We start from the raw sequence: 12538 nt of genomic DNA, 5'->3' as shown, positions 1-12538 counted from the left end.
CGTGTACGAGGCTTCTTGTGAACTAAGGTAGTTCTCAACAGAGGAGACTGCATTTTCCTTTTTATCCCCACTCCATCCCACTATTCTGCCAAAAACTAGAACAAGAAAAAGAAGTCTAAGAATCATTATTGTATTCACTAATTTCCCATACATGTTTTGGTTTATTTTTCAACCCTCAATCTTTTCAATTAAGAGCATTCTAAAGGTCCAAGTACTGATTTTGTGTCTTTTAGCTTTAAATGAATGAGTACTGTCAATTGTGCAGTTAGAAAGGAAAAGGAGGGAAGCTAAACAGAACAGGCACTTGTCTGAGGCTCTTCTGGAGACACTTGTTAGCCAAGTCTATCTCTGCTTCTCCAGATGGGGATATCAATATCCCTGGAGTTCTGGGGGAAAGAATCTAGCTGATAGTTGTGCTCACCTAAGATGGATGTATTATATAAACTAAGACAAAACAAATTCTGAAGCTGGCTTAGAATAGGAATAAATAACTCCAGGTCTCTACAGTGAAAGTTACTCCTAGGGCAGGCGTCCCCAAACTTTTTACACAGGGGGCCAGTTCACTGTCCCTCAGGCCGTTGGAGGGCTGCCACATACTGTGCTCCTCTCACTGACCACCCATGAAAGAGGTGCCCCTTCCTGAAGTGTGGGGGAGGGGGGTACCGATAAATGGCCTCAGGGGGCCACATGTGGCCCACGGGCCGTAGTTTGGGGACGCCTGCCCTAGGGCAACAGAGATCTCAAGTTTTAACAATGTATAGGCAGGAAAGAAGGGTACAATAAAGCTTATGCAGCATAGCTACAGACTTTCATCTCTGCCTTCCCTAACAAGCTTAGCCTGGCATTAGGTGGGGGAGTATGGTGAGTAGTATTAATTGTGTTTAAACTTATATTTCTTTTTAGAGGAGATAACATTATGTGATGAAAAAAATTCAAATCGTACAGAAGGATATATAGTAAAAAAGATGTTGCCTACATTTCTGACTCCCAGTCCCCATCCCCAGAAGCAAATGTTGTTCCAGAGAACCAGTTACATTATACACTGTACTGTCCCTTGTTCTTTATTTATGTATCTTGGCCCTTGATCCCTATCAATACATATTAATCTAAGCTGGGCTGGGTGGTTCATGTCTGTAATCCCAGCACTTTGGGAGGCCACAACAGATGGATCACTTGAAGTCAGGAGTTTGAGATGAGCCTGGTCAGCATGGCAAAACTCTGTCTCTACTAAAAATACAAAAATTAGCTGGGCATGGTGGCACATGCCTGTAATCCCAGCTACTCAGGAGGCTGAAGCAGGAGAATTGCTTGAACCAAGGAGGTGGAATTTGCAGTGAGTGAGATCATGCTATTGCACTCCAGCCTGGGCAACAAAGTGAGACTCTGTCTCAAAAAAATAAAAGAAAACATATTAATCTGCCTCGTAAAAAACAACCGCTGAATATTCCATTATGTACTGTATCTTAATTTGCCTCTCATTGAGCAACCAATCTTTTGCTCTTATAGTCAACGTGCAGATTAATATTGGCATAGTTCTTTGGCTTCGTAGGCAATTATCTCATAAGCTTATTGGGTTAAAGGATATGTGCATTTCAATTTAAAAGATATTGCCAAATTTCCTCTAAAAAGGTTAGATGGCGCAATGGTGAAAGAATATGCCTGTTTACCCACTCAAGGAATTATCAAACTTCTTTATCTTTTGTTCTCTGCCAATCTAAGATAAAAGTGCCTCATTATAGTTTTAATTTGTATCTCTAATTACAAATGAGGTTGAATTTCATTTACGTTTAAAATATATTTTATTTTTATGTTGATAACCTTTGCTTGTTTTGTCCTTAGTCTTTTCCTTATTGATGTACATATTAAGGAAACTGACTCTTTGTCTGTGAATGAAATACAAACATTTTTGCCTAGTGTGTCATTTGTTTTTTGACTCTGAGTTTATGTTTTCAATTCCTACTCTAGAAATTAGCTTTTTTCTATTTTTACAGTTATTTTTTCACAGCAGCATTGTATCCTAGAAATGAGGTTTTTTCTATGCAGAAATTTATCTTGTATAGTCATTTAAGAATTTGTTATGGGACTTGTAGGTTTTGTGTTATAGTTAAAAAGGCCTTCATTCCCAAATTATATTGTTTAAAACAGTCTCCCATATTTTATTTTTTCTAAATGTATATGATTTCATTTGTCACATTTAATTTTTTTAATGTGTGAAGTTTATTTTTATGGAAAGAATAAGTTAGGAACCTTATATTTTTTCCAGATGGTTTTTCCATTTGTACTAAAATCATTTGCTGAAATTACTGTATACACTAATGTCCTATAGGTGTTTTGGTTTATTTTTCAACTCTCAATCTTTTCAATTAGGAACATTCTAAAGGTCCAACTACTCGTCATTTTAGAAGACATCTTAGAGGTATCTCTAAAGGGAAGGCTGCCTTTCGAAAATCGTCCATGTATTACCTGAAAATTCATTTTGGTTAACTATCAGAAAAAGGGAAAGAGATGCCATGGGGACACTATCAGCCATTTACATCACATATAAAATTAGTTAAATCAGATTTATTTTTTATAAACTTAAACCAAAGAAGAAGACCTTTGATTTAAGGAAAAATGGAAAACAGAAGTAATCTGACATAGGTCAGGAGAAGTGAAAGGGAAGGAGGCAGTCTTTGGAAAACCAAAAGAACCTGCTTACAATTCTAGCTCATTGGCATTATGTGTAGAAACCTGGCTTATATTTAGCTGGCCCTAGGGCAGTGTGCACATGAGTGATATGTGAGTGAACATGGCTCAGCAGGAAATACAATGGGAAAGAAAATGGGTCCAGAATCATGTGATATAGTACTAGACAGCTACACAGCCTAAAGAGAAATTTTCACTCATTTTCAAATGTGCTGCTATGAATATCAATTCTGGAACTTTTTTTTTTTTTTTTGAGACGGAGTCTCACTCCGTCGCCAGACTGGAGTGCAGTGGCGTGATCTCAGCTTACTGCAACCTCTGCCTCCTGGGTTCAAGCAATTTTCCTGCCTCAACCTCTCGAGTGGCTGGGACTACAGACATGCGCCACCACACACAGCTAATTTTTGTATTTTTAGTAGAGACAGATGGGGTTTCACCATGTTGGCCAGGATGGTCTTGATCTCTTGACCTCATGATCCGCCCGCTCAGCCTCCCAAAGTGCTGGGATTACAGGCATCAGCCACTGCGCCCGGCCCAATTCTGGAACTTTTAAAGGCTTAGAGGAATAGTTTAAGAGGTTAATGTTTCAGAGAAGTAACATGGAATAGTGAAGAGAAGACTATATTGAGAATCAGATGAATAAGGTTTTGGTTTTTTTTTTTTTTTTTTTTTTTTTTGAGACGGAGTTTTGCTCCTGTTACCCAGGCTGGAATGCAATGGTGCGATCCTGGGTCACCGCAACCTCCGCCTCCCGGGTTCAGGCAATTCTCCTGCCTCAGCCTCCTGAGTAGCTCGGATTACAGGCATGCACCACCATGCCCAGCTAATTTTTTGTATTTTTAGTAGAGACGGAGTTTCACCATGTTGACCAGGATGGTCTCGATCTCTTCACCTCGTGATCCACCCACCTTGGCCTCCCAAAGTGCTGGGATTACAGGCTTGAGCCACCACGCCCGGCCAAGGTTTTGGTTTTAGCTTTACTTTAGATAAATCATTTAACTACTCTGATTCTCACCTATCCTGTAAAAAAGATAAATCGTATCTATGTGATAGGACTACTGTTAGAATATAGTAAGAATAGATATAAATAGAATTATTAATTATAAAATCTGTGCCAATCATAAGGTTTTATACAAACTGTTATATACCTTTTTCTTTTCTTGTTTTGTTTCATTTTTTGAAGATGGAATCTCGCTCTGTCACCCAGGCTGGAGTGCAGTGGTGTGATCTTGGCTTACTGCAACCTCCGCCTCCTGGGTTCAAGCGATTCTCTGGCCTCAACCTCCCAAGTAGCTGAGATTTGAGGGGTACATCACCATGCCCAGCTAATTTTTGTATTTTTCACAGAGAGGAGGTTTCATCACATTGGCATGAGCCACCATGCCTGGCTGTGTATATACGTTTTTCAAACAGGATTTAAATAAACAAAGTTCATATCTCTTCAACTTCTCTTTTAAAATTATCATTCACTGGTTGTAGGGAGCCAGAGTAGTCCACCAGCTCTCTGGGGGGATCAGCAGCAAGGCTGCTGTGAACTTTGGTTGAACTTCAGAGAAGTGAAACCATAATAGGTGGATGTGTATATCTTGTAGTAGGACAGATGGGCTTAGAGAAAGATAACCAGCTTTCACTGACCTTGCTGCAAGATAGTTTTTGCTGAAGTATGTTAACTGAAGTATGAGAATTTTAACCACGGGCTGTTCTAAGTAACTGCACCCTCCCTCTGCTGTGTGCTTTGTAAACATATAAAATAAAGCACACTGAGACAGATCGGGGCCAAGGAGCCTGATATCCTCATCTCTTAAACCGCCTTGCCCCGATTTCTCTATGTCTGTGTCTGTGTCTTTCTTTATCCCCCACCATTCCCTCTTAGGTCTTTGAACCCTTGTGCAGCGTGGGACGCAGCACACGTCAGAACTGGTGATAATTTGCAAAAGAGTAAAATCAAACTATGTGGGAAATAAAATAAACTTATTTTAAAATCTCTAATCTCGGCCGGGCGCGGTGGCTCAAGCCTGTAATCCCAGCACTTTGGGAGGCCGAGGCGGGTGGATCACGAGGTCAAGAGATCGAGACCATCCTGGTCAACATGGTGAAACCCCGTCTCTACTAAAAATACTAAAAATTAGCTGGGCATGGTGGCGTGTGCCTGTAATCCCAGCTACTCAGGAGGCTGAGGCAGGAGAATTGCCTGAACCCAGGAGGCGGAGGTTGCGGTGAGCCGAGATCGCGCCATTGCACTCCAGCCTGGGCAACAAGAGCGAAACTCCGTCTCAAAAAAAAAAAAAAAAAAAAAAAAAAAAATCTCTAATCTCAGGAACAGGAAAATGATGTGTGAAGGTATAAAATACACAAGGAAGCCTAGTATACAGAAGCAATAAGTAAGAAGATAAATTCTGGATACCTGAAAAAGAACATAAAATAAATAACAGAAACTGGCCTATATCTAATTATAGATAATATTGGTAGCATCATTTAGAAAAAACAGGCATTAATACACAAAATCAGAGGGGAGTAAAAAGCTTAAAAGACGTAATACTCACATATCTGTATGGTCGAATGCTAGGTATTCCTCAATTATTCCTTCCGAGACAATTATAGAGACTTCCTCATCTCTTTCCATAGAAGAAAAGCTAGGGGATTTGGCAATGGAAGATGCTTTATGAGCATAAGAAGAGGAAAAATGTAACTTCTTCCCCCTTATACCAAATCTTGGAGAGGAAAAAAGAAGTAAATATTAATTGTGTAAACATAAACAGTTTTTATGGCAACACAGTTACATGAGTTTCAGCTCAAAGTCCTCTTGCCCTGGCAATACGTTCCTGGACTATTCTAAGCCTCAAAAACAGGTTATTTCTCATTTCTCAGAACAGGAAGATTAAATTCTGGTCATAGACCTATTCTGCCTACATATGCTATGGATTATCTGATACTGCTTGCTGTCTTTTCAGATACAAACAGCTATAGCTATGTATTAGGTCATCCTTGCTATAAAGAAACATTTGGGAGCAGGTAATTTATAAGAAAAGAGGTTTAATTGGCTCACAGTTCTGGAGGCTGTACAGGAAGCATAGTGCTGGCATCTGCTTCTTTAGAGGCCTTACAAAGCTTTTACTCATGGTGGAAGGTTAAGTGGGAGCAGGAGCAAGAGAAAATGTGTATGGGAGAGGAGGTGCCACACACTTTTAAATGACCACATGTCATGGGAACTCACTATCGCAAAGACAGTACAAAGCCATAAGGGATCCTCCCCCATGACTCAAACACTTCCTACCTGGCCCCACCTCTAGCACTGGGGATTACAATTCACAATGAGATTTGGGCATTCTGCCCTTGGCTCCTCCCAAATCTCACATCCTTTTAACGTTGCAAAATACAATCATGCCTTCTGAGAAGTCTCAAAAGTCTTGACTCATTCCAGTGTTAATTCAAAAGTCCTAAGTACCAAGTCTCATCTGAGACAAGGCATATCCCTTCCACCTATGAGCCTATAAATATAAATTCAAGTTATTTGCTTCCAAGATACAATGGGAGTATAGGTGTTAGATAAACATTCCTGTTCCAAAAGAGAGGGGCTACAGGTCCCATGCAAGTTCAAAACCCATTAGGGGAGTCATTAACTCTTAAAGCCCCTCGGTGTCCCATATCCAGGGCACATTGGTGGAAGGGGTTGGCTTCCAAGATCTTGGGCAGCTCTATCCCTGTGGCTTTGCAGAGTTCAGCCCTCAAGGTTGCTCTCCCTGGGTGGAGCTAAATGCCTGAAGCTTTCTTTTTTTTTTAGTTTTTGAGAGACACAGTCTCATTCTGTCATCCAAGCTGGTGGGATCTCGGCTCACTGCAACCTCTGCCTCCTAGGTTCAAGCAGTTCTCCTGCTTCAGCCCTCTGAGTAGCTGGGATTACAAGTGAGCACCAATACACTCAGCTAATTTTTGTATTTTTAGTAGAGATGGGTTTTGCCACGTTGGCCAGGCTGGTCTTGAACTCCTAACCTCAGGTGATCCACCCGCCTTGGCCTCTCAAAGTGCTGGGTAGGATTACAGGCGTGAGTCACCACACCCAGCCTGAATTACTATTTTTTTTGTTATTGTTAGGTTATAGACATTTCTTACATATTCTGGATATTAATTCCTTATCAGCTATGACTTGCAAACATTTTCTTCCATTCCATACAGTGCCTTTTCATTCTTTTGTTTCTTTTGGTGTTCAGAAGTGTTTACGTTTGATGTAGTTCCATTTGTCTGTTCTTGCTTTTGTTGCCTATGCTTTTAGTGTTACAGCCAAGAAATCAATGCTAAATCCAATGGCCTGAAGCTTTGCCCCTATGTTTTATTCTAGGAGTTTTACAGTTTTACATCTTACATTTAGATCTTCAGTCCATTTTGAGTTAATTTTTGTATATGGTATAAGTAAGGGTCCAACTTCATTGTTCCACATGTAGGTGTCCAGTTTGCCCAACACCATCTATCTGTTAAAGAGACTATCCTTTACCCATGTAGTCTTGGTACTCTTGTAGAAAAAAGAAAATCATTTGGCCATCACTGCAAGGGTTTATTTTTAGGCTCTCCATTCTTTTAATTATTTTTAAAGGGTTATAATTCAGCATGTTGTCATGCACTTTAGCAACTCATTAGATATCGTAGTTAGTTATTTTTGTTGAGATATATATATATATATATATATTTTTTTTTTTTTTTGAGATGGAGTTTTGCTTTTGTTGCCCAGGCTGGAGTGCAGTGGCATGATCTTGGCTCACTACAACCTTCACCTACCAGGTTCAAGCGATTCTCCTGTCTCAGTCTCCCAAGTAGCTGGGATTACAGGCATGCACCACCATGCCCAGCTAATTTTGTACTTTTTTTTTTTTTTTTTTGAGAGGGAATTTCGCTCGTTACCCAGGCTGGAGTGCAATGGCGCAATCTCGGCTCACCACAACCTCCGCCTCCTGGGTTCAGGCAATTCTCCTGCCTCAGCCTCCTGAGTAGCTGGGATTACAGGCACGCACCACCATGCTCAGCCAATTTTTTGTATTTTTAGTAGAGACGGGGTTTCACCACGTTGACCAGGATGGTTTTGATCTCTTGACCTCGTGATCCACCTGCCTCGGCCTCCCAAAGTGCTGGGATTACAGGCGTGAGCCACCGCGCCCGGCCTAATTTTGTATTTTTATAGAGACAGGGTTTCGCCATGTTGGACAGGCTGGTTTCAAACTCCTGACCTCAAGTGATCCACCCGCCTCAGCCTCCCAACATGCTGGGATTACAGGCGTGAGCCACCATGCTGGCCGTTGATACATATATCTAAGTGTAGATAAGCCCGTTAGCTAACTTGAAGTAGCAGACTGCATAGTTTTTCTCAGGTGGAAATGTCTTCAAACTCATCTTTTCAGGATCCTTTTTGGCCTGTGTTTCCCCTGTATGCTGCCATCATCTTTTGTTAAGTTCTTAGAATTTCTTTTTTTTTTTTTAAGACGGAGTCTTGCTCTGTTGCCCAGGCTTGAGTGCAGTGGCGCGATCTTGGCTCACTGCAACCTCCGCTTCCTGGGTTCAGGCGATTCTTCTGCCTCAGCCTTCTGAGTAGCTGAGACTACAGGCATGCGCCACCACGCCTGACTAATATATTTTTTTTCTTTTTTTGCACAAGCCGAGTGATCCACCGCTAAGAGAATTTTTTTGTATTTTTAGTAGAGATGAGAGTTTCACCATATTGGCCAAGCTGGTCTCAAACTTCTGACCTCGTGATCAACCTGCCTTGGCCTCCCAAAGTGCTGGGATTACAGCTGTGAGCCACCACACCTGGCCTTTTTTTTTTTTTTGAGACAAAGTCTCTCTCTGCCCCCTGGGCTGGAGTGGAGTGGAGTGATCTCAGCTTATTGTAACCTCTGCCTCCAGGGTTCAAGTGATTCTTCTGCTTCTGCCTCCTGAGCAGCTGGGATCTACAGGCCTGCGCCATCAGGCTTGGCTAATTTTTTGTATTTTGAATAGAGACAGGATTTCCCTATGTTGGCCAGGCTGGTCTTGAATACTTGACCTCAAGTGATCCGCTCTCCATGGCCTCCCAGAGTGCTAGGATTACAGACGTGAGCCACCGCGCCCGGCTGGAATTTCTTCTTTTGGTGTGTTTGTTTTTTCTCACCCTGTCTTATGGTACTGAGGAATTTCATTTTGACCTAGACACTAATAACTCTGTTTTGCAACCATAATTTCAATGTATACATGAATTCATTTTTGTGTAGTTTTTGAAAACATAAATATGATCTGCTTTTATTTAGTTAAGAAAAAAGAGTTGCCAGGCATGGTAGGCCATGCCTGTAATCCCAGCACTTTGGGAGGCCAAGGTGGGCAAATCACTTGAGCCCAGGAGTTCAAGACCATCCTGGGCCACATGGTGAAACCCTATCTCTACTGAAAATACAAAAATTAGCCAGGTGTGGTGGTGTAGGCCTGTGGTCCCAGCTACTCAGGAGGCTGAGGCAGGAGGATCACTTGAACCCAGTGACCTGTGATTGCACCACTGCACTCCAGCCTGGACAACAGAGAGATAACCTGTCTCAAAAAGAAAACAAAAAGGAAGCAGCAAGTTGACTGCTAACCACATTACAGGCACTGTCCTAGGTGTCAGAGATACAAAGAGGAAGATGCTGTATTACTATGTTGTTTATTCTACCACTTACTTCTGGCCCAAGAACTCCTGGAGACCTGAACCAAATACCTAGCTTAGTGCATCTGAGGTCTGAAAGAAAGACAGTGTTGAAAGGATTAATGAATAAGACAGACTGACAGATGTCTTCGAGAAGTAGGCAGGGGCCAGCTGATGATATAATTTTAGATTTTTATCTTAAATTCAGTGGAAAGCTACTGAAAGTTTTTAAGTGGGAGACAGAAAGGATCAATCTGGATTTTTAAAAAAAATCTGATTTAATGTGGAGAATATATTAGAGAGGGCAAGAATGGATATAATTTGAAATGTTATTTTTATAGAAAGTCTTAGTGGTTGATAAACCTCGTATTTTATGACAACCTGATTTGTTACACTGAAAAATCAAAATAAATTAATGACACATTTTCTCCAACCTCTCACAACAAAAAGTGGCAAAATGTCCTAGTTACTCAGAAGGCTGAGGTGGGAGACTTGCTTGAGGCCAGGAGCTCAAGGCTGTTGTGAGCTATGATCATGCCACTGCACTCTAGCCTGGGTGACAGAGCAAGAATCCACGTCTTTAAAAAAAAAAAAAAGTGGCAAAATAGCAGTAGCACAACTTACATACCCTCACTACCCAACTTGGTTCTTTAATACTACTGTGTTAGCCTCTCAAAGGAATGTCTCCTTAAAGTTCAACTGATTCTATAGGTTAAAGGAAGAAAAAGTTATGGCCTGGCATATCCTACTGTACCAGAAAGCAAAGATGCAGTCAAAACAAAAACAAAGATACTAGCTTGAAGTGACTAAGTTGTAACAATTAGAGCATCAATAATAATTATAGCTAAGTATATATGTAAATATTTTGAAATGCTATGAGTTCATAATGGTACTCCAGAGTGAAAATATAAAGTATGAACAAAGTAGTTGTTACATGAAAGAAGTAAATATCATGGATTATGTTTAATTTTTTTTCTTTTTTTAATTTTATTTATTTTTATTTATTTTATTTAATTTTATTTATGTTTAATTTTTATGGCTTCCAATAAGTAGTGGTATGCTAATATACCTGGATAATTTGTTTCTTCTAAGTATATGTCTGTGATTAAAGTATAAATGAGTATTTGTTTTACTTGTGTAGGTAAATTATTGAGAACTATAAGTCAAATAGACCAGAAAAAGTAGCAGCAAAAATGGGAAGCTAATCAACAGTAGTGGTAGCAACTAGAAAGGAAAGAAAGGGTGTTAGCAGAATGTTGCAGAATGGTCATTTAGCCAGATGTCTTAAAAAGGATGAACGAATTGCTCAGACTTGATTTCTTATTTCCTTGAAAATCAAATTTCTAAATGGATCTACCCTTGATAGTTATAAAATAAGGCACATATAAAGTTTACACTAACAGATCAGGTCAATTTATCCTAATAGCAGGATATAAGTTATGTAATTTTGATCAGAGAGAAAGAATACATCATTTCTGTAGAAGACATTAGGCTGTAAAATTTTTTATATTATATAAATGGAGTAAACTTAACTTATCCATATAATACAAGAAATTTAAATTTAAAAAGAATGCCTAATGACCAGCAGCTTGAGTTTAAATCACTTTAGGAACAGCAAACAAATCATTATCTGACCAAAAATCAGTGATAACCCAGATCCCATAACCCTAACAGTAATGTTTTACTTTGTGGTCTGGTGAGATTACCACAGGCCCAAGAAGGCACCAAAGTAAGTATTCCTACCACTCTTGGAAGGTATCAAATAAGTAAAACTAGAGCCATGGGAACAAGTATAGGAATAATTTTTTTAAGTGAATTAAAATGATGATATTGTATTTTACAGTAGATTTAAGCATAAGCATGGGTTTCAGAGTAATCATATTTGAGTTTATTTTACTGCTGTTTTAAAAGTCTGAGGTGTTCAAAAGATTTAACCACTTAAAAATAACTTTGAAGTTTAACTTCTCAAAAGAGATTAAATTATAATTAATAATTGTAATAATTTAAAAATCACTTTTTCAACTTTTTTTAAAAAAGAGTTTTAAAGTCTTTTTCTTAGACTTCTACATTTAAAAAACATTCTATTTACACAATTATGCCAAGAGGGAAGTGTCCATATTTATATATATATGTAAATATATTTAGATACATAGACCTGAATAACAAGAATGTCCTTAAGCACTATTATATGGTTTGAATATTTGTCCCCTCCAAAATTAATGTTGCAGTTCAGTCCCTAATCTGGCAGCGTTGAGAGGTGGAGTCTTTAAGGGGTAATTGGATCGTGGGGATTCTGCCCTTGTGAATGGATTAATCAGTTATCAGGGAAGGGAAACTGGTAGCTTTATAATAAGAGAAAGAGAAACCTGAGTTGCCACATTAACATGCACAGCACCCTTGTCATGTGAATCCCTGCACTGCCTTGGGACCCTGCAGAGAGTCCCCACCAGCAAGAAGGTCCTCCCAGATGCTGCCCCTTGACCTTGGACTTTTTAGCCTCCAGAACTGTAAGAAATAACTTTCTTTTCCTTATAAATTGCCCAGTTTAAGGTATTCTGCATAAGCAACAGAAAACAGACTAATACACTCCAGGAAAGGTCTAACTTTTTGAACAAAAAATTACATAGCAAAATTTTAATATACACAAAGACTATGGACAATCTTACAGAATTTGCTATGCTTTACTAAATACCAGTAAGTAGGAATAAGTATTTTAATCCCTTAGTACAACTGTTAGGATATAATACTTGCATATTAGGGCACACTGAAATACTTACATAATGGATACTCACATAGTAGAATCTCTTTCTTGAGACAAGGTTGTTTCATATGAAGCTGAAATAGCAGAAGGGGATCTAGGATATAGTCTATAACCTTCACTTGGAGTGATGATCTGCCTACCTAGAATCCTTCAAAATGAAGAAACATAGACACAATTAAGCACCTTCACTGGCATACATACAAAATTTAGATATATTTTGAACACATTTGATGGTTCTATATAAAAGTCTGGTATATAGTCTGATACTGATTAAGAATGAGAAAATGTGAGTCCAGAACCTTAATACAGGTATATCTCTCTTCCATAGAATGGAGATAGAAAAGATAAATCTATAGCCTAGGATTTAAAAAAAAAATCCAAGAAATCTAAGCAAACATCTGTAATCTGCCCTTCGTGCGCTATACTATTCCTCATTCAATCAACCAAAATGGGAT

The 12538-nt window shown here is 39.3% G+C and overlaps 1 protein-coding gene across 9 annotated transcripts in view; it reads right to left on the bottom strand.

The window, feature by feature from the left end:
- Nucleotides 1-12538, bottom strand: part of FAM149B1 (family with sequence similarity 149 member B1) — a 52188-nt gene that overhangs the window by 21846 nt on the left and 17804 nt on the right. For 8 of the 9 annotated variants that reach the window (XM_074382387.1, XM_074382386.1, XM_074382389.1 and 5 more), the window contains 2 exons: nucleotides 12115-12231; nucleotides 5229-5396 (listed from right to left, as the gene is read on the bottom strand). In XM_074382387.1, coding sequence (XP_074238488.1) covers nucleotides 5229-5396; nucleotides 12115-12231 — 285 coding nt within the window. The remainder of the gene's footprint in view (nucleotides 1-5228; nucleotides 5397-12114; nucleotides 12232-12538) is intronic. The other variant, XM_074382388.1, reaches the window with a different exon arrangement.

This window comes from Saimiri boliviensis, chromosome 12 (genome assembly GCF_048565385.1).
Source record: "Saimiri boliviensis isolate mSaiBol1 chromosome 12, mSaiBol1.pri, whole genome shotgun sequence".
Classification (NCBI taxonomy): Eukaryota; Metazoa; Chordata; class Mammalia; order Primates; family Cebidae; genus Saimiri; species Saimiri boliviensis.
This window is presented reverse-complemented; position numbering and strand designations above follow the sequence as displayed.